The sequence below is a fragment of the Enoplosus armatus genome, chromosome 5 (genome assembly GCF_043641665.1).
Source record: "Enoplosus armatus isolate fEnoArm2 chromosome 5, fEnoArm2.hap1, whole genome shotgun sequence".
NCBI lineage: Eukaryota > Metazoa > Chordata > Actinopteri > Centrarchiformes > Enoplosidae > Enoplosus > Enoplosus armatus.
In genome coordinates, this window is record NC_092184.1 from 6,262,691 (window position 1) to 6,284,556 (window position 21,866).

General features: G+C 42.5%; 1 protein-coding gene across 1 annotated transcript in view; it reads right to left on the minus strand.

Annotated features, from left to right (window-relative positions):
- Positions 1–21,866, minus strand: part of ryr1b (ryanodine receptor 1b (skeletal)) — a 62,363-nt gene that overhangs the window by 31,842 nt on the left and 8,655 nt on the right. The window contains exons 4-51 of the mRNA XM_070905212.1: positions 21,709–21,810; positions 20,631–20,651; positions 17,657–17,731; positions 17,433–17,511; positions 16,950–17,062; positions 16,746–16,845; positions 16,396–16,492; positions 16,231–16,305; positions 15,709–15,865; positions 15,413–15,577; positions 14,780–14,901; positions 14,355–14,541; positions 13,521–13,656; positions 13,336–13,431; positions 12,894–13,012; positions 12,485–12,618; positions 12,056–12,297; positions 11,770–11,962; positions 10,929–11,145; positions 10,718–10,822; positions 10,392–10,495; positions 10,197–10,280; positions 9,957–10,116; positions 9,577–9,724; positions 9,242–9,447; positions 8,916–9,090; positions 8,526–8,734; positions 8,090–8,436; positions 7,505–7,640; positions 7,086–7,246; positions 6,490–6,652; positions 6,295–6,381; positions 5,592–5,818; positions 4,822–5,266; positions 4,166–4,738; positions 3,863–4,063; positions 3,547–3,658; positions 3,295–3,438; positions 2,872–3,145; positions 2,572–2,689; positions 2,301–2,433; positions 1,881–1,975; positions 1,641–1,776; positions 1,373–1,556; positions 884–995; positions 655–775; positions 377–546; positions 24–244 (exon numbers count right to left, since the gene is read on the minus strand). Of these exons, the coding sequence (XP_070761313.1) occupies positions 24–244; positions 377–546; positions 655–775; positions 884–995; positions 1,373–1,556; positions 1,641–1,776; positions 1,881–1,975; positions 2,301–2,433; positions 2,572–2,689; positions 2,872–3,145; positions 3,295–3,438; positions 3,547–3,658; positions 3,863–4,063; positions 4,166–4,738; positions 4,822–5,266; positions 5,592–5,818; positions 6,295–6,381; positions 6,490–6,652; positions 7,086–7,246; positions 7,505–7,640; positions 8,090–8,436; positions 8,526–8,734; positions 8,916–9,090; positions 9,242–9,447; positions 9,577–9,724; positions 9,957–10,116; positions 10,197–10,280; positions 10,392–10,495; positions 10,718–10,822; positions 10,929–11,145; positions 11,770–11,962; positions 12,056–12,297; positions 12,485–12,618; positions 12,894–13,012; positions 13,336–13,431; positions 13,521–13,656; positions 14,355–14,541; positions 14,780–14,901; positions 15,413–15,577; positions 15,709–15,865; positions 16,231–16,305; positions 16,396–16,492; positions 16,746–16,845; positions 16,950–17,062; positions 17,433–17,511; positions 17,657–17,731; positions 20,631–20,651; positions 21,709–21,810 (7,781 nt within the window). The remainder of the gene's footprint in view (positions 1–23; positions 245–376; positions 547–654; positions 776–883; positions 996–1,372; positions 1,557–1,640; positions 1,777–1,880; positions 1,976–2,300; positions 2,434–2,571; positions 2,690–2,871; positions 3,146–3,294; positions 3,439–3,546; positions 3,659–3,862; positions 4,064–4,165; positions 4,739–4,821; positions 5,267–5,591; positions 5,819–6,294; positions 6,382–6,489; positions 6,653–7,085; positions 7,247–7,504; positions 7,641–8,089; positions 8,437–8,525; positions 8,735–8,915; positions 9,091–9,241; positions 9,448–9,576; positions 9,725–9,956; positions 10,117–10,196; positions 10,281–10,391; positions 10,496–10,717; positions 10,823–10,928; positions 11,146–11,769; positions 11,963–12,055; positions 12,298–12,484; positions 12,619–12,893; positions 13,013–13,335; positions 13,432–13,520; positions 13,657–14,354; positions 14,542–14,779; positions 14,902–15,412; positions 15,578–15,708; positions 15,866–16,230; positions 16,306–16,395; positions 16,493–16,745; positions 16,846–16,949; positions 17,063–17,432; positions 17,512–17,656; positions 17,732–20,630; positions 20,652–21,708; positions 21,811–21,866) is intronic.

Genomic DNA, 21,866 nt, shown 5'->3' on the forward strand with positions numbered 1-21,866 from the left:
GAAAGATTGGGATTAGTACTGACTTGCAGAGCGACATGAGGCACTCCTCAATGACGTCTCTCTGAGCCTTGGTAAGAGCTCGGCCACGGGACAAACGATAGATGGTGTGGAGCATGGAGTCGATCATGATGGCCCGGTGGTCCGTCCCAGCAAACAACGGGGCACACTTGGTGAGCAGAGGCAGAACAGCCGAGCAGAGGTAGCGGTTCAGTGCCAAGGCCATTTCAGTCGTACTGAATGCCACCTACAACCAGAGAGGAACACCAGAGAAAAGAAACTACAATATAGTAAGTCACAGTAACATACAGATTTCGGACGTTGACAGAAGTGAAATTTCTGGCTGTTTTACTTGCCGTCTGTGTCTTTTCCTACTCACCGTGTCCAGAGAGGCTGCAGCTCTCATGTCAGGCAGGAAGCCAACCTCCAGCACATGAAGCAAGAAGTCCTGGTTCTCAATACCATACACTCTGTCAAGGAACAGCACCATGGAGGCCTTGTGGTCCGGCACAAAACTGGCTGACATCTTAGGCTCAATGATCTGACTATCTGTGGTTTTGACAGAAGAAATCATATATGCAGGAGGATGCCAAAATATGCTCAAATATTGTACATTTACACAGTGTGTCCATACATCATTCCAACTTAATATCTAACCTTTGCCGTAGGCAGGAATCTGCACAGGCAAGCTGATGACTCCCACCAGGTCCTCTATGGGTACCAGAGACCTCAGGATGGCCCTGATTCTTAGAGCCTCACCCTTGCCTGCTTGGATCAGCTGTAGATATGAACATTTAAGACATACTGTATGAGACTAATCACACTGTGTCTCAATGTGCTTGGAGGCTTGAGAGAAATCACTGGTGCAAAAAGTCGTTCTACTCACATGCATCTCAGGGGCGCAGCGACCCAGCAGATCAATGAGGGCAGAGTAGAAGGACATGATGGCATTTCCCAGATGAACACGGTTCTCCTCCTGCTGTTCCTCACCACCAAACCTGCCAATCAAGACAACATCTTTTATAACTATATATTACAAATATCTATAACTGTTAGTAACTGTTGGTAAGATTTGTATGCATTTATAGTTTTGACCTACCTTTAAGATCATCTTGCACTAGTAATTTTATTTTATTCTATTTTAGTTCTGCACAGTAACTGAGCATTCCCTTCATTCCACTGCATGTTTTACTTACTGTGTCTCTGGGCATGTGACAAATAAAGAACCTTGAGCCTTGAACCATTTGTTGATTTGTCTAGATTGTTATTTGTTGAGTCAAATAGTGCAGCTTGATCCAATTTAGTAAATAAATACAAACTGAAAGGTGAATGAGCCTGTATGCATAAGTATCGTACCTAGTGTGCCATCACTTACATGAAGCGCCTGTCTTTTTTGACAGTGGGTCCATCCCTCGCTGGATCCTCTGAGATCTTGATGGCCTCCTCCATGGCAGCGAGCAGACCATTACCGCCCTCTCCTCTCAGGGCTGGGCCGAAGCACTCGGGCCGACGGATGAGCAGACGCACCACAACATTGGCATTCTCCTCCACACTCTCTCCTGTGAGGAACAGGTGAGCAAATGTTAGTGAAACTTATTCATAGCCCAAAACTACAAATGTGACCATTCTATGAAGGTGCTGACCATTAACAAAGACAGCAAAGCGGAGGAAATCCAGGTATCTCTCTCCCCCACAGGGGTTCCAGCCGATGTCAGGGTAGCCCTTAGAAAGGAGCATTGGACACATCTGCAGCCCGCAGCCCGCCAAGTATGTCACCACCTACATCACCACACATGAGGGACACCAAGAGAGTTTATAATCTAACAAGTCCACTGTGCCATTTCATGTGTTTTTCTTTCTTGACATTTTTTATTTTCTCGAACCATTTCCAGTTCCTGTTCTTGCAGAGCCAAGGCCAGCTCATTGTTGTCAATGCAGGAAGCTGCAGCCACATCCAGAGGTGTGGACCCACGCATGCCTGCAAATGTAAAATAAAGACTGTGAGTCTATATCTGTTTGTTCTTTGCCTAATATACATATCATCAACAAAATGTTAACAGAATTTTTCCATGCATCAAAATTTGTTTTGTTTTCTGCTGTAAGGGGAAAACACTTGAACAGCAGGTTTCCAGCGGACAGGGCCTCTGATGATGGGGACAGTTTGGAATCTGACCTTTATATCTTAACTTGCTTTACATATTCAACATAGATCAACTGATAAATCGACTTTTTTTAATATAAAAAGGAAAAAAGTCGACCTATGTACGGTACAGTAAACAGTGTGATAGGAGGCTGACACTGACCCAAGCCGATGCCGCTGTTCTGTAGAAGGTAGCTCAGGTGGTCAAACATGGAGCGCTGGTTCTGTCGGCTGATACGACAGAAGTAACACAGGAAACGACAGCAGTTGGTCACCATTTGGGGGAATCGAATCTCCTGGAGAGAAAAAGTGAAAAGATACATTCTGTCTACTGTGTACTGCGATGGTGCACACTCCAACAATGAAGTCAGGTGGACCTCAATTAGACTGAATAAGATAGATAAACTAAACAAACTGAAAATCATCCCAGTTACCTTTGAGTCTCCTCCTCCACCCAAGACATTGACCATCACCTCCATGACCGTCTCGTGCATACCAAGAGCTCTCATCAGATTGGGGTGTTGGTAGAACACCTTGTTGTTCATGATGTTCCTGAAAAATGACAGATTCAGTCAGATTCACATGTTACGTTTCTTTAGTCACGTAATTTGAACTGGAGAAGTTCTGATGACACATTGGGAAACAATTACAGACTTTGGCCGCTCCAAGGACATCTCCCATCTTTATCACAACTACTGATGCAATAAAATTACATATCAGCCCCCCACACTGACCCGATGCTCTGGATCATGAGCCGCTCCTCCTCTGGGCCCATCTGGACAATAAGCAGCGAACGTATCTGTCCCAAACACTCAAGTAGGTCCATGGTGTCCTGAACAGACACGGCATTGATGGCGTAGGCTTTGGGCAGAGCTCGGATCAGCTCGCCGAGGCCGTCATACTGCCTGTGGAGCAGGCTGAACATCAGACGCACCAGCTCAGGGTTCTGAATGAATGACTCCTGGGCCCAGTGGATCATGGTATGGGAGATCAGTTCCTGAAGGGTATCTTGTGAAGTGGACACAGAGAGGTACAGTTAGTATATCTGTTGTGTAATATCATGTGTTAGGTTGTTATGGATTTGGATTTATAAAGGTTGATTTTGCTATTTTTGGAGTTGCCAATTAATCAATTCTTGATTTGGCTTTTACTCTTACTGGGTTTTGCTTCCTCTTCGACCTCTGGCTTCTCCTCCTCCTTCTTCTTGCGCAAGTTCTTGATCTTGTCGATCAGACTGAGAAGTCTGCCCCCCAGTGAGGTGTCCACCTCTTCCTCCTCTGCCTCCTCCTCAATATGAATACCTGTGTGTAAAATGGGAAATCAGCACTAAGAGTACTAAAATACTTTACATAAAAAGTAATTCACACCTGCAGAGTAAAAAAACACAGGATCTTTAAAGAACTTCTCACCGCAGTGAAGCAGGAGGTCAGTGTGGAACTCTCCCAGAGTGTCCCGCACCTCCTCAGGCACTGGACAATCCTCATCCTCTGGACCATGCTTAAAGTTGGTCAGCAAAAGAACCTTGAAGAGGAACACAGTAAGACAACCCCATCAACGTATGTTATCTGTTTTGCTTCTTCTCATTTTTCATGAGGCATTTTCATGAATTTCCTGGGGTTTCTCCAATACAGATTGTGTTTCTTGTTCTTGTTCTCTTCAAATCCAATTCAAATTCAAACCCCATATCACATACTTGGGTTTCTGGTTAAAAATAAGAACACAGACCTGGTCCTGTGGGGGTGAACGAAACTCGCGGGTCCTGCGTGCAGTCTCAGCAGCCGACATGGTGAAGGCTCTCATTAACAGATTGTAACGAACGCGTTGGTTGTCCTGAATATTGTGGACAAACTGGTCTGAATAGGCCACAATGGCTTCCACTCTATGTCGCAGCTCGCAGTCGCAGAAGTACTGAAGGAGTGTGCACATCTGAGAGAGGTAGATAAGACAGGAAAAAGAGTTTAAGACATATAATATGTAAAACATTAACAAGTATTTTAAGGATATGAATATTGTGCAGCAGACAGACACCTGCAGCTTGACAGACTCTGGTAGCTTCATCTGGAGTAATCCCTCTTCCAGACCCTCCTCCTCCTCTTTCACTTCTGCCTCCACTGCCTCTGCCTCCTTCTCCTCCTCTGCCTTCTCTCCATCCACTTTTCCTTCTTTGGCCTCTGCCTCCTCCTGCTCCTCTTCTCCTTCCTCCTTAGGCTCAGCTTCTTCCTCCTTATGCTCTCCTTTTTCTAAATCTTTCAGCTCCTCCTCTTCCTCGTCACCGACCCCTTCGTCCTCAAGCTCTGCCTCAGTTGCCTCCTCTGTTTCCTCCTCCTTCGCTTCCTCAATTTCTCCTTCAGCAGCTCCACCCTGCTTAGCTTCCTCTCCCTCCTCCTCCTCTTCCTTTCCACTGAAAACATTTGGATCGATCATCTTGAGGATGTGCTTGGTGTCTTCGTCGTTGAAGATGCCCATAATGAGCAGTGTACTGATCAACTTCAGGATTGGGACAAAGTGGAACTCCACACTGCCTCCTACTGGATCGCGCATTGCTTGGCTACCATCCAGCACAGCCTCTGTTAACATGCTAATCGCCTTGGTCTTCAGCTCCTGAGGGGGAGAGATAAAAATAAGTAAAAGGCAACTAAAATTTAAATACATTTTTCCAGTGCAAACTATCTCTTGTCTCTTACCTGCAGGGGGAAAATAGGACTAAGGGTGTACAGGTCAGGGTCCGTGCCGACAAAGTTGATGGATGAGAAATGCAGCTTGGGCCGTAAGCAGGTGGTGAGGCCCACCCCGGGGAGAGAATGGGCCTTCTTTGCATCAGGATACAGCTTGATGCTCAGAGTCTCCTCAGACATGGGGACGATAAACTCCCTGTTGGTGCCCAGACGTGCCCGTTTGGCAGACTCCAGGTGAATGCTGATGAGCAGGTCATAGTAGCCGCTGCGGAGAGGTCCGGGCAGGTAGGTGTTCTCGATGGCATAGAAGAGCTGAGATTCATCCACATGGCTGCACAGGGCATGAGCCACTCGGTTATTGCCAAGAGCGCACACAGCGCAGTAGAGCATGAGGGTGTGGTAGTGGAACGTCATCAGATCCTGACGCTCCGACAGCTCCAGGATGTCAATACACCTGAAAAACAAACACAGACTCAAAGATCAAAACTGATCAGGAAATGGTCATGTTGTCGTGATGGATCTTGCCTCGTTTTAATTCCTGTTCATTTACAGTTTTAACTTTTACCCCAGACACCTGCTGGGCTCCGTAGAAAAAATAATTGGCAGGGGATTTAATTAATTAATTAACAGGATTACTATGATACAATTCTAGATAAACTACATTTTTGAAAGGATTTGGGGATTAGTGTAAAAACTAAATCACTTGCAATACATTGTTGGAAATGTTGGGAACCAATTACTAATTTGCAGACTGCCTGCCAGGGACTATTGTCTCTGACCTGTTCTCCTCTGGGATGTGCAGAGCCATCATGATGAGAGGTTCAGTACACTCCACCATCCAGCCCAACCTCTCGCTCACTCTGCCCACCTCCGGGTTTAGGAAGTGATTGGGCATACGACTCCAGATAACTGGGGTCAGCATCTGGACATCCAGTCTGGGAGGGCACTGGGGGACCGGGTTCTTACGCTCGCTGCGGAACATGGCTGCCGAGATGGGCATGATGTTCTAAGAGGGAGAAAAAGCAAGAGGGGAGGAGGTATAGAAATCATAGAAAGAAACAAAACAAGTAAACAATAAGTCTTGAAAAGGAAGAAAGGAATAGATGGCAGAGTGTCTCTGGTTAGCAGAGACTCCAGTCAGCAGTGTAGTTCTACAGACTTTACTGAAACTGAAACTTTGTTGTTTTTTCTCTTTCTCTTATTGGGGTGTAGGTTAAATTACATCAATACTGTTATATTAATTTTATCCCAAAAGAAATGCATGGTCCCTCCTGTTTAACCAAGGTCGAGAGGAGGGCCAGGGTGGTGGGTTGGTTGACTCATTTAGATAAACCGCCAACGCAAATTTGAACCATGTTATGATGTCGATGAATAGGGTATGAGAGGAAGTAGGCGGGAAGAATATAAAAAACAAGATAGTTGGAGATGCTGAATCAGAAGAGAAAAGATGACTTTCAGAAAAAATGTATGTTAGTTTCTGACCTTGAGTTTGCCCAGCTCCAGCTGCACCATGTTCTGATTGGAGGGCTGAACGAAGACGGCAGGGAACAGCTTGGTGTTGGGCTCCACCTGAAATAAGACACCTTTGGATTTACAGCTCCACAGCGTCACATAACTCATCCAGACTCATTTGAAGTCGGGTCAAAAAAAACAGATACACACAACCTATACCCTTACCTGGTAGAAGGTGTTAATCTCCTTTCCGTTGGCTGTAAAGGTCATGAGACCGGTGGCCAAGTCGACCAAGCAGCCAACCACCATGTCCTCCTGGCTGAAGCGGGTCTGCTGATTGCTAACCAAGTCCCCTCCCCACACCATGTAACAGTTACTGTGCTTCATACTGCAGAGAAACAGCAAACACACTGCTATGTTGAAACCCATCTCAAATCTTTTTTTATATATATGGCAGTTGAAACACTACACAGTTGATCCAAAGTGCTTTACAGCACAGAGGGACATTAACAAAACAAAGGGGAGAATGATAAAATAAGACAACCAACTCTTATTAAATTGACTTCTGAGGACTAACTGTCCTGGGGGGAGTTTTTGTATTTATTTTTAGTTGGTTTGTTAATTAACGTGTTGTCAGTATACTAGTGGAAAGAGATTTTTTATATTATTTTTATATGTTGTATAATGTGGCATAAAGGAAACATATAAATAGGGAAAAGAAGGGGACCACGCATTGAGCCTTGGGGGACACCAAAGGATACTGGGAAATACTGGCATTGCTCTTGTAAATACAATACAATTCAAATGTGGGAACAACCAACCTGTCATGTATGTTGCCTTTGTCATCTCCCACAGTAACAGTGACACTGCGGACTTTGGAGAGGTCAAAGGTTGGATCATACTGGTGGTAGTCAGGAGTGACCCAGCCAACCCACACACCCGAAGGCTCCTGCCCAGCAAAGATCCTCAGAGAATAGTAATACTGAAAATAGAGAAATAAAATAAGGAAGAAAATAAGAAAGTTACAAAAGGACATTTGAGTGAGACATCTAGGAGCAGTAATATTGGATTATCTAGAGATACTATAATAACTTAACTAGTATGATGCAACCTAATATACAGTAAAATCCCAATGAGCAGGCTCAGCATATCATGCCAGCCTGATCCATGGACAGACTGTAGGGATCATTTTGACATGTGCAGTAAATCTAGCATTAGCAGAGGATACTGTTTAGCTCACAGTGGTGGTATTCAGGATGATCTCAGGGTCATCTCTGTCATCCGGGACCACATCTTCCACCAAACGTGGCACCGTTGGAGGGGCAGGAGGAGGGGCGAGAGGTGTCATGGCAGCCTTCTTGGCCTTGGAGAAGAATCTAATGCGCACAGAAGATAACATATATTTGGAGTTTATATTGAACAAATAGACACTTAAATCTTCAGGTGGCACTAGACAACTTTTCTGACTGCTAAATGATTTTGAGGTCATTTTCAAAGAGCTTAACTGAAACCACATAATGTAACATCAGTTACAACAAAAACAAAGGAAAAAAATGTTTTCTGGATGGAGGATTCATGCGATGCTGTTTAGTTTGTAATTTGATATCAAGTTTTAAATTGTCACTCCCTGCAGGTTGAAAAATAATCACAGCAATTTAGCAATTCTCAAGTCTCAACTCTCAATTAGTGGGTAAGGGATGCTCTTCTTTGACCCATGTTTTGTTTTACACTGAGAAGATGGATGAATTCTTTACATAATAATCTGCACCTTTAATACTCCGCAGGCTTCTCCCTCTTCTCTGAAGACAAAACCTGCCACACTTACCCTTTTTTCTTTCCCTTTTCTGACACTGTGTCCTTCTCATTTTCCACAGAGATCTCCTTAGCTACAGACGGCTCCTTCTTTTCCTCCTCCTGCTCCTTACGGCTGGCAGACTTTTTCAGAACTTCAAACTCTGAGTCGGGCTCCACCACTACCACTTCCTCTTCAGGTATGGTGAGGGCACGGGTGAGAGGGGTGGTGCCTGCCGGGATCCTGAAGGTCTCGTGGAACTGGACAGGCATGCTGAGTCTGAGGAACAGCATGTCGGTATTGGCGTTCTGCGAGCCGAAGGTCTTATGGGTCAGCTTCAGACAGGGGGCGCTATCCACAGTCCCATCCACACGAGAGACCTGGGAGACAACACGTTTAAGGATAAATAAATCATCTGGTTCTAAAGTTCTAGCTTCACTAAACATTAAAATTGTCACAAAGTTATTACCTCAATGTGATTGTGATCGGTGGGTGCAGGCACAAACTGGGGCAAACTTTTACTGAACCACATGGTAATGTCTCGCTTCATGTTAATGGCAAAAGGTTCAAATCCTTCCTGCAGGCCACAGATGGCAAAGTAGCGCAGGCTGCTGACATTCTGACCAAGATTAATCCTTCCAACCTGAGACAGGCCCAGGGCACACACTGGGATAAAACCTGAGGGGTAAAACCACAGGAAAGTAATTTGTAGTATTTTTTTATTGGTGTGAAGTTATCCTAATATTTTATACAAACTGTGAAGGATTTATGCCAAACAAGTTTTATGTTAAGAGATACTTCCCATATGTTACTGTAACTAATGCTGATCAAATAAGGTAAAATGACCATTAATTCTTACCTTCCCCAATTTCAATGTCTTTGAAAGCCATCTCCGAGCCTGAGTCACTGATCAACATTTCTCCGTTGAGTGTGAACATGATGTTCATCTCTGTCAGGTCAATCATACAACCAACTACATCACCAGACTGCCACTGGCGACCGAAGGGTTCATTGCCAATATGCCATCTTTGAGCCTAGAAAGGGTCACATCAATGAATTATCTATGAAATACAATTTACTACAGCTCATTTTGACATTGATAAGCACTTGATTTGCCCGGTCTAAACTTGATTAAACTGGACTGACACTGATTTAACTAAGGTGAACATCAAGATGGGGACTGACCTTATTGCCATTAAAGACGTAGGCCAGTTCATCTGCTCCCAGTTCAGTGTCAGAGCGGACATTAGGGCGTGCCCAGCCCACTCTCATCTCCCCCGTGGTTACTGCCTCAAACTCAAAGTACCACTTCCCTTGGGTGACAGCGTACGACTTCTCTGCCCTGAAGATTCGTACTTTGTCCCCGCGGGTGTTCTCAAGGCCATGGCCAGCTGCATGCAGAAAAGATGACAGATGAGTTAAAGACGGATATTAGAGATGTCTACAGTAGAATTTTGAAATGACATGATATTCTGGATTCAATCAACACGTTATCATGAGCATGAGGTAAGCTGACTTACTGCTCTCCTGATCTGGAGGCTCGATGTTGTAGCCATAGCCAATGAGGGTGCGGACAGCATTGTTAACACTGTCTCGGTTGGTTTTCTTAGTTCTCTCGTCCAGCAGGTTGTAAGGTACCAGACGAGGGTTTCGCTTATTTAAGATGTCCTAAGAACCGCAACAGAATAAAGAAAAAAAAGGGTATGTACAGTTTATTTACAAAAAATCAGAATGGCAGCATGACTTAGCCTCGGTTGGACTACACCTATATACTATAAATGGACATGGTCTTAAGATATATCATTTGGTTAATATAAATTAATCAAATTCACCACACTTATAATGGCAAATAACAAATAAAGAAATTATTAAGGATTGAAAAGGGATTGGAAATGGTTACCTGCACAATACTGTAGGTCCATCCTTGCCGTACCCGGTCTCTTGCCCAAACATTATGCCCATTTTCTGCCAGTTTTTCTACAAGTTGGTTCTGGTTTGGTGTTAGTTTGACATGGCTGAGGTCAAGGGGGGCAGGCTTGTATCCATTGGTCATCACATAGCTAGAGGACAGACATGTTCATATTCAGATATACATAAAAGACAATGACAAAGAAAGCTAGAAATATCTTTGTCGCCATACGTCTTGGGAAGCTTGATCTTCTTGAGATTCTCCTCTGCTTTCTCGTCACCCATACCAACATGGCAACCCAGTGCCAGGAGAGTCCTGTGGAATAACAAGGACACAGCCATCAACAGTTGTGTCCAAGGACATAACATTCCTCCTCTGACCCTCTCTCAACCTGAAACTTCTACAGAACCTCAATTACAAACTCACTTGAGAGTCTCGCCAGACATCTGCAGGTTGTAGTTCCTCTCTGGTTCAGGGAGACTCTGGAAGTCCACCAGACAAGGATGGAGTTTCTTGTTGTCGTCCCTGAACTGTGGAGGAAGATGATGGTAGGTTACTCACTGGTAAAAAAAAAACTGTACAGTCCAGGACTATAGTTCATTGTTTAATATAGGGGTTAAACAGTCTGCTTTTTATTATAAAATTAATACACACAGTAGCGTTTTGAAATATTACTCCATATCACCTAAATCTGGGGTTGTCAAATCAATATTCCTATACTGTTGCTTCTGTATTGCTGACTCCATACTCACAGTCCCATAGGTCCAGCCCTGCTCAATACGGGTGACAGCCCAGAGCTCGTGAATATTCTCTGCCAGCTTCTCTCGGATACGCTCCAAGTGGGGTGGCAACACAATCTATACAGCAAAGGAAAGTCAGTAAACAAAAAGAAATAATATATAGTAATATAGCTGATATTTTAACGACATGGTAAAAGTCCGATTTTAGGTTTTGGGCTTTAACCTGAACTGTGTCCACAGGGCAGGGAGTGAACGAGGTGTGGGTGAGGGACAGGGTGGGTCCCAGCAGGTTGCGCACACCGTTGTAGTCGTGCTTGTACTCCTTGATGGGTTCAATACGCATCCTGTCTCTAGGCAGCAGAGCCTCATAGCATGGGGCATAGCCAGGCGGGGGCATGAACTTGAAGTCTCCATGACGACCACCAAGGAGGAACCGAGCCCTGAGGTGACAGAAAGAGAGTCAGTCTTAGTCTTTATCTATTTGACAGAGAGATCTTTATTTACTACTTCAGTCCTTTATGGCAACGGTGCCTTGATCTTTATACGACTCGTAACAAAGAAAACATTGATTTCATTTCTGTGCCAATTCCTGAGCCTGTGTTTGCCTCCCTGTTCTCATCAGTCAATACACCTTTAGCCCCATCTCAGCACTGTGAGGGATCATTACACACAGCAGCTGTAAAATCTCTTTCAGTGGACAAGACACTGTAGGTTTCTGAGGGATTATTTGGGGGAAAATTGTTTTGGATTACTTCAGAGATAATTTAAAGGATTTAAATGCATTTATAGAATTAAATGCAAGACAGTTTGAAGCTTAATTAATCATTTGAAATATCCTGCCAGTTTTAATTACTTGTTTGATTATTTTGTCTGTATGCATATTCCTACATTGGTAGGGCGGAAACTGGTATTAAATTACATAATTTTAAAAGCTGACAACCTCCTAAGAAAATGTTAAATCAGCCTCTGCACCTGCAAAATGATGATTTATTGATTTAATGATTGATTTATTATTCATTCATTTGCAATTTGAGAAAAAAACATTATTTCTATTTTGGACTTACTTGACTCCAGCAGAGAAGCTGATAACAGGGAAAAAGAGGCCATCCACGTTGAAGTTTTCAAACATGCCCTGAACTGGGTGGCCGTTAATACGGAAGGAGATACTGGGCACGCTCAGATCCAGACAGCAGCTGACGACATCATCTGCAGCGAGGGTGTGTGCATTGGGCGAAGCCACCTGGCGGGGTACAGTACCTGAATGGCAGATCAGAGAGTGAGGAAGTCATATACAACACATACAGAATCATTGAAAATAGTCTAGCAAATAAGTCAGCTGCGTCATCTGACCTGACCACAGGTCCAGTCCATCAAAGCCATAGGAGTAGAGGTCATCTCCCACACCGTTGCCTCCCCAGCCTTCTCCTCCTCCCGGGTAGGGGCTGTAGCCCTCGGTCATAGCCCATCCCACACGCAGGTGGGTAGCTTGCGCCGTCACAAAGGGCTCTACATAGTCCACCATCATCTCAAAGTACCACTTCTTAAACTGCGTGGACCCCTCACATGTACCAAGGAAGATGTTGGGTCTTACACTGAGCACAGAAGATAAAAGAAATCAACATAGACGTTTACAGACAACAGCCACTTGACAGAGTGGTTGATGACTTGTTGGTGGTTGTTGCACATTTTTCTTTACAAGAAAAAGAAACAGGAAAGACCATGACAACTACCAGTCGGTACCTTTTGTATAGTAGAACAACTTAACAGCAGTTCAAGTACCTGGTGGCATAGTTTACAATGTTGGTCTGTAGCAAGAGGTCGCGACCCGGAAGCAGGTTTTCAGTGATGAGGTTCTGGTTGGACCTCACAGCTACACCATTACACACACAAAGAGAGCGCAAGACATCCAGGACCTAAAGGCAGACATTATTCTCACCTCTATGTTTAAATGTGACAGAGCAGAGCAGACAATTCACATTTTCATCCACTGGCTACAATTGCTAATGAAATTACAAAACCAAGAAGTGTTTTTATGAACCAAATACGATTTCAGGATACTAAAACATTTTAAATCACCTCCTGCAAAAGTGTCTAGTAAAGTAGGCAACCCTGCCAGCAGGAGCCATTTAATTTGCTGCTGGCTAATGTTATTCCCCCACCATGTTCCTGCAAGTGAGACAAGACAAACCTTGTGGTTCCTTCCATGCTTGTCCAGGAGAGAGATGATAGATTTAATGTGGTTCTCCTGGATGATGTTCAGAACCTCAGGGCTTTCAATTAGCACACAGTACAGCACCTCAAGAATACCTAAAGAGAGGAGGAATATGACAAATTCAGTTACTGCATCCATAAGAAGAAAATAATACAGTAATAAAGCTAATAAATTGTCATTATTCAGAATATGGTTCAAAAGAAATAACATGGCTTAAAAACCAACTACATACAACACTTCGTATCAAAGTGCAAAAAAGTTCAGAGAAGGATGTCATAAGCTCTCAACAGTTTAAAGGTTTAAGCTGTGTCTAATAACTACAGAACATCCAGCCAATCCTTAAAAGCAATTAGTCAATTATAAAGATCAATTCTAATTTGCAGGATGCATTAGTGAATAAGTGAGACATATCTGATACCTGAAGAGGCCTCCAGACGGTCCAGCTTGCTGACCAGCCAGTCCAGGTTGTCACAGAACAAGGCGCAATTAGAGCGGTTCCCCCTAATCAGAGAAGCTGTTCAGTGGAGACACAGAGAGTGAAATAATGTTACTTCATTCAACGCAGACAGCATTTAATATGTACTTTTCAGAGGATTATTCTACCCAGCAGCTCATAAAGGAGGTTGACAATCTCCTTCCAGGACTCTGCAGCTTCCTCCCCGGCAAATTCAGAAAAGTGGGCAGCAGTGTTGTACACGTTCAGGCGGTCAATGCACTCCAGCACAATGGTGATCATTCCCTGAGAAAGAAAACAAAAACACAAGGGGGGACCAGAAAGGTTATGCACACATCATTATTATGTTTTTTTTATGTATTTTGTTGGTGTTGGTGGGAGCATTGTGGCTTCAGAGTTAGGTTAGAATTAGGTTTATTTTAAGATTAATTAAAAATTGAGGTTAGGCATCTACTTGTGATGGTTCAGGTTAGGGTTAAATGCTTGGCATTATGTCAATTAGGGTCCCCACAAATTTAGCAATGTTCACTTGAAATAATCATGTCGTGGAGGCAAGAACATGCTGATACAAGCACCTTGTGGGCACTCGTCTTCCATCTGGGTACAGGAAACACAGAAGCAGTTACTTTTAATGTTAAGACTTGGGATTTAGAGTTACAGCTTAAGGTTTAGGTGTGTAGGTTAGGGTAAGCCTCCAGGGAATAAACGTAAGTTAGCACAATGTCCTCACAAGTGATAAAAACAAGTAGAAGTGTATGTTTTGTATGTGTGTGTGATGTTACAGTAAAATAAATGTAATTGTAAATTGTTAACAAACCTGCATGAGGGCATAAAAGTCCTCAATGGTGTCAAAAGTTCAAGTTCCCCTTTGCATAGCAAGTTTGTTTTAGCTATAGGAACACACAGTGAAAATAAAATATGGAAAGGATCAGATATAGAAAGTCTCAGGGTGTGTGAGGCTGTGCAGGCAGCATGCAGATTACCTCCTCTTGGAAGAGGTTCTGCCGGTTGCGGAGGGAGCGAAGTTTTGTCTGCTTCTCCTCGTGCTCCAGTTCCTCCTCGGGGGGGCGAAAGTAGAAGATGAGATCCTGAAGAGAGAGGATGACCCCCTCGAGAGGAAGCGACACAGTCCCTGGTGACTTGTTCTTCCCACTCAGAGAGTCCAAACCCCTGGAAGAACGCAAACAAATCAACAACAAATTAACATTTTTTATCCCTCTTCATAGTTTGCATGTTTCAGATCAAAATGCTGTCACATTACAACGCTGTAAGTACCACACACAAATGAGAGCATAATGAAGATGTCAGGTAACATCTGGCTCATGACTTTTTTATTAACATTACTGCATCATGTCACAAAGACAAAATTTCTGCTTGTCCCCCCACATTTGAAAACATGTATACTTACTTGATGAACTGCCTGAAGAGGCCCACAGTGCTGTAAATCATTCGAGCAGCCTGAGACTCTTCAGTTTGGGAGCGGGACACAGTTAGAGCATCATCCATATGACCCTCCTGGTGCAGAATGACCTGGAGACACGGACAACATAATGATATTACAGATCATATCCCCCAGTTTTCTCTGTCCTTCTCCTGCGAGGTCTGTTTCTGGGGGCTGTGTCATGTAACAGCTATACAAGTGTGTGTATCTTGTCCTTAAGATACTGAGAAAATAAGGTTTAAGAAGCTCTGCTTTACCTCATACAGCCCAAAGATATAAACCCAACTCTAGCTTATTCCTCCATCAGCATTATACATTGTATTTATCATTATGAATGCCTTTTCCAGATCATTAAACCTCACAGAGTTTCAATCTCAAAGACAAATGCATCCATGCAAACTCATATGTTAACAAGGTGGTAGCTTTGGTAGCAATATTTTGTCTTCTTCTCATTTTTATTGCTGCATGATTAAAACTTTTAATAAGAGTCTGGATGTGACCACTACAATACTATTGTACACATAATCAGCACTAACTCAGCTTTTTCTGCTATATTAAGACAATTTTTATCTTATTTTGATCCCCAGGTCAGATCCTAACCTTTCTCTTCATCATTCCCAAACGAGCAGCTTTGGCATCCAGGGCGGCATATGTGAGCCACAGGCCTGTTGACACATGCTGGACGAAGCACATGGACTCTCCATACTTTATCTCTGGAATGCCCATCCCCTCAACATCACGCTTCTGAGCCACATCCACCTTCTCCTGCTCAGGGACACCAGGAGGAAAGAAGGGGTGGGAGCAAATAATAGAGAGGTCAAGGAGAGAAGAAATCATAAAATAATAGCAGATAGACAGGAAGAGAGTCCAGAGAAACTCAAAATATTAATTCGAACCTTTGAAACACGGAAGCAGAAAGCAGATAGTTTGGTGTTGGCCCTCTCTGGGTCGACCACCAACAGACCCTTCTCCTCATCCAGACACAGGTACCGGCCTGTGGTGATGTGGCGAATACGGAAAGACTGCCCCCACTTCATGTGGCTACCGCTCCAGCTGCAGGCAGAAAATGTAAAAAAAAAAGCAAAGATATATCATAATTATCATTCTCTGGTGTCTGACAATCATTTTACTAGGGGTGTCCTTGTGGCCTAGAGGTTTATATGTAACCACAACATCCATGTAATCAGTTCCATTACGGTGGGGGACTTTTGTAGTCATCCTCTTCTCCCTTTCCGTACGTTTCCTATTTAACTGCTGACTAAATAAAGGCAAAGAATGCTAAAACAAAAATTTTAAAAAAATACTAGTGAGAAGTAACAATGCAAGGTATGCCAAGAGGAAAAAAATATTCTACACTTTATCCTTATCACTCACAAAAAAAGGCACAAATTATGTAAATGCCTTGAGGGGACAATCACCTGATTCTGAGAGGCTCCAACCTCCACAGGGATCGAGCCTGACTGCACACAGCACCGCCTTCATAGTGAGCCATCCTGTAGCAGAGACACATACGTGGTGTCAGTGGTATCAGATTAACAATCTATTTTGCTGCTAAGAACCAGTCTGCTTCCTCTTCCTCTCACCTGCGCTTTTCCTCTCCTTCCTCTGGTGTAGCAATAGCCAGACACTCGTCCATGTGGCCGTGGAACAGCCTGAGAACGTGACCTCCTGTCAGGAACCCTGAGAGGGATACACACCACAATGAGTGTGTATATTGTGTGGACATGTATGTATGAATCTGTGAGTAAATTTCATGTATACACTACATGGTTTCCCAATATCATGACCCCGAATCCCAAAATGTTCTCCATGCTCACAGTTGATATTTTGAAATACAAGTATAAAATGTGTAGATCATCTACGTATATCGATATTTACATGTGTGAAAGATAGCTAGCTAGTAGCTAGATAGCTATGTAAAGCAGGTTTGTACCCTCAGCTAGTTCACATCCTGAACTAATAGGGTTCATGTTCCACAGAGTCTGCATGAAGGAGGCATCCACCATCAGATCTCCACTGGCGTAGGACAGGTGCTGAGGACAGAGGACAAGAAGAGGAGGGGAAACGATCGAGTTTAGCACATGTCTAAATCCTCCCTTATGTAACAGCAAAGCGGATGGAGAATGAAGAGTCTCACCAGGTATCTCTCAGAGGACACACTGACAAGGATGAGGTCGTCACCCACCCTGACCTTTTCACCTTCTGACCTTTGCTTAGAGGCTGGATGAATGGTCCACCAACATGCCTCACCTGCAAGAAGAAGAAGAGCAACAAACCTTTTCCCCATCAAGGGTGACGACTGATATGTTCACTCAAAGTATCTTAAACAAAAAACAAAAACGCTGCCTGTTAACTTACAACATGCTACTCCGTCACAGTAACCATCATAACAAAGTTTATATTTCTCAGCCAAACAAAGTGAAAGAAATGCACTGCAACAGAAGGTATGTATTGCTGACTCAATTTATAATAGCTCAATAGCTCGAGAAGGCCCACTCAGCAAAATTCTAAAACGGTATTATACTCACAAAAAACAATTTAACAATACTACTAGAGGATAATGACTTCCAGTAATCAGTTGAATGCAGGCTTAGAAAACAGCATTTTTGTTTGGTTTTACCAGTGGAATCTTCTTGTAAACCCACGTCAAAGGCCAGCTTGTCCGTGAGTGACCGAGATGTAGTCAAACAGCTCAGGTACTGGGAAGAAAGATTCAGGACATAACTAGAACTTAAATGCAGATGAAAATTTGACTCTAAACCGCAGTAAACAAACTGGAGTTAAGCCATCCTTTGTCAAACTGGTTTATTCTTTTCTTCAAACCAACTTTGGATGCAGTCTTACCATGCCTGAGTGGTTGTGTCTCAGAAGGATGGCATGACCGTACAGTAAGGTACGATGACCTCCACCTTGGGACGACTGGAGGGGAAGAGGATAGAGAAATATTTAACAGGCCAGCCTGACAAGACTAGGCTATACACTTCAAATATACCTTGATCAGACGGAGGAAAACCATCATTAACTTCCACTGACACATTTTCTTTGTTGAGACTGTGTTTCATAGCTCTATGTTGTTTGTAGCATCGTGTGTTGAATTGGATATTGCTGTATGTTAATATTACTGTCCGTGTTGCTTATGATTTGTTCACTCCAGATATATCCTTTGGGGACCAATAAAGCGTATCTACTCTTGTTTTATTTTAGAGATGGAGATACAGGAAAGATTAGAATGGGACGGATAACACAGATGGGCTAAGTGAATGGAAACAACTAATTTAATTTGAGTGTGTGTTGAAGGTTTATCATTATATTTTTTGAGAAGAAAAAACATCCCTGAAAAAAATACTTTAGTGAGTCATTTGTGGATACAAATAATTAAGCTATATTCATTAACAGCTCCACAACACTGAACATTTACTTTTTCCCAAAACAAATACTGTACAGAATGTTTTGGGGTCCATTTTTTTTTTTAACAAATACAACAAGAACGACATCAATAACAACGCAGTGCACAGATATTGCTGAAACTGGGACGCTTCTATAAATCATAATTCTCAGAGAAGGTATCACAATGATGTGACTGAAAACAAACTTTGAATCCAGTCACCACAAATTATAATCTCACACAAAGCAAACATTAATCCATCCTACCTTTTCTCAACATCCAGCAAGGATGCAACAAGAAAACACAATTACTGTAACAGTTACAGATACAGTTAGCTAATACAACCATTTAGTCCAGCCAACAGGAAGATAATGCTAACCCCATCTGTGGGGTTAAGCACCCATAATCCACTAGGATGAGTCAGGGGCCGGTATGTCAAGTGGTAGCACTATACCATAAGCCCTGGTCTGCATTAGCACTAGGCTTGGTTAGGGCAGGTGGTGGTGATGTGTGATTTCCCAAGTGTGTGTGTGTGGGGGCTTGTATTGCTATCTTTGAGAGGAGAGAAAATTCAAGTTTTTAACCATCGTAGTGAGGACATTTCTGCATGGTGAGGACATTTTAGGATTCCGGTAAGGTTAGGGACTGGGTCATGCATTATGTCAATGAGGGTCCTCACAAGTATGGACAGACAAATGTGTGTGTGCTCAGAGGAGAGCTCTGGGGGTGTCTGGTTTCCCCATCCACCCCTGACAGAGGTGGGTGGGACCCTCCGCTGGGCTGCATGCCAAGCTATTCTCATCCTCCTGCTCACCATTAGACAGGCCTGTCTCAACCACATCTTCCATCTCCTTTGAGTCCAGGAAATGTCCAAACTGGCCACAATAATGCAACCAACAAAATGCTTGAGTTCCATTAGCCTCAGCCAGACAAAGTTTCTACCATCTGTCCTTATATCTTTAGCTAAACCAGTGGATAGTATTGGACGTGTAAGCTGACATTTTGATCGCATACCTATGAATAATATTTATGGGAGCTGTACTTAAATGTTATCAATGTTAATTTGTTATTCCGTCTTTGTTTTAACAACAAGGTCCTTACATTTTATTGTCAGGTAAATTGGTATACAAAGTTAGCTGGAGTGTGGACAAAAAACACATTATCATGCTTTTCAAGCCATTAAAGAAACAAACTACTGGAAAATTGAGAACTGAAAGCTAGTGGAACAGAAGTTAGCTTAGAAGTTGGTTAAGACTGTAGCTCTCTACATCTATCACCAAACTGTGCCTTCTCGACCTGGTGAGTGGGACAAATCCATCTTTGAATACGGGATTATCATATTTTATTTATATGCAATATTAAGTATTATACATTGATGCACTCACTTTTCACTTCCCTTAACTTGCTTCAGTTATTTTTGTGATTTCCAATATATCCAGTGCCTGTCGACAACCCCAAAGGATGGGCATCAACTTTTTGCTTCAAACTATAACATAACGTAACATATGTCTTGAGGCTGCCTTACATTCTGGTTGGATGAGGGTGCTGTAAGTTGGTAATTCAATAAATACTCACTATATAATTGTTGAATGTTGATGCAAAATTGAGAGCCTATTCAGAGGGACTTACATCAAAACCTATATTGCAACTGTGGATGGCTGCATATATCAGAATGATGTGATATCACCTCCAACAAAGTTTTAGCCATATAAAATGTTTAAAGTAAGCAAATTTAGATGGGACTTCACTAATTACAGTCAGTTTTGGCAGCAGTATGAAAACACGTTCTGTACAAAAAGGGGAAGATAAATGTGCTTGACGTCATCAAAGACTAACAAAGAACAATGTGCTGAAACAAAAGGAACGACATCAAGCAAGGTAAGGTAATGTCTATGAGAAGGGCATAAGGGTAAATGTGCTGGGGATATTTCTGCATGAAATGTAAATGAATGATGCATTGTGACACCTTGCTAGATCTGCTTGCAATTGTAGGGTAAACAATTCTAATACAGGTGAACTAAGTACATAAGTGCATATAATACTGTTCACTACAGCCTTGACACAGCCTTAAACTGCAGATTCAGCCAATTTTAGTCAAATCAAACCAAATGTTTCAATAAAGCTTTTTTTTTTTTTCTTACCGATAACTATGCAGTTTTTAGTAGATAAAGAGCTCAGCATAAATGATTCATTTAAAGACAACGGACTTGTTTACACGGACTCCATCAGTTACTGTACCTAAAAATTAATGATAGGTGTACAGCAATCACCACCTCGGGGTGAGGGCTAAACGGATATGAACTGAGACGTGTGAATGATACAGCACTATTTCATTCAATAGGACATCCAGTGGGCAACAGGACAGGAACAAGGACAGTTGCCAGGTTGGTTGGGAAACACGTTACAGAAAATAAGACATGTTAACAGACATACCCATTTGTCCAAATCGACTGCCTGCTTGGCAGAGAGCAAGAAGGGAAGGGGAGGGGAGGGGGTGTCAGATAACAAATACAAAAAAATCATAATAAAATAAAAGCAAAGAAAAAGTCCATCTATGATGCTGACATAGACTGAAGGATCATGATGTACAGTATGTTTTATGATGAACTTCAAAGCCAAACAAGAATTATTGCATTTATCTTTAAAAGGTCCAGTCTGCGATCCATAGGTGGACAAAAAAATAGCCCCACTAAACAAAAATCTTTGAATACATGGACTAACATGTTGGTGCTGTTACAGTTTTCAGTACTGTTAGTAAATAAAAACAGGCATATATTTTCAGCTGTGAAACACATAAAACCCTTATTTATCGTCTGTAAAGCTAAATCTAGTATATGTATGAAATGGAATACAAAATGTGTTACAAATATGGGTTTAAAAGCAGATTAAAGATGGTTTAAAATCTTATCTTTAGGAAATATGCTAGGTTGCCCTCTTACCCACAGTTACATGATAGGATCAATAGCAAATATATATATAAGTCAAAAACAGAGAAAGATCCTGCACCTTATTAGGCTAACAGACTCAATATGTCTTCAAATAACTCCAAAACAGTCTTATTTACATGTTATATCATGTTAGACAGCAATCTAATAAGAATGCAAAGCTACAAACTACAAACAAAAAAGATGCAGTTGTTGTTGTCAGAAAATAGATCCAAAGTGTGGGCTAGATTTGTTAAATGTTATTTCAACATGTTTTTAATATTGCACAAGGTACAACAAGTAAAAGGGACAGTTTTGGAGGGCACCTTTGAGCCTCCAGGTGGTTTTGTGCTAAGCTTAGCTAATGCTATGCATGTGTTGTCAAATTGAACTTTAATTTGCTTGTGTTTTGTCTATTTGCATGTGTTTTTTTTTAAGTTGCAGTGCGTTGAGCTCTCAGGGCCACCGTACATATTCCTCTAAAGCACCTACTCTATCGCTCACATCTCAAAAATGAAGTCTCAATCCCCTTTCCTTATATTTCTCTATCTATATCTCATTTCTTTATTTCTGTTTTTGAGTCTTACATCCGTCATCTCCACCGTGTTGGCCAACATCTCCTGCAGAGCGCGGACCGACAGGGACTGCTCCAGAATGAAGGTACATATGGCCAAGTCCGGGGGCACATTCTGCAAACATTTAAACAGCACACAAAGTTGATAAAATTAAGATTACATACAGTACA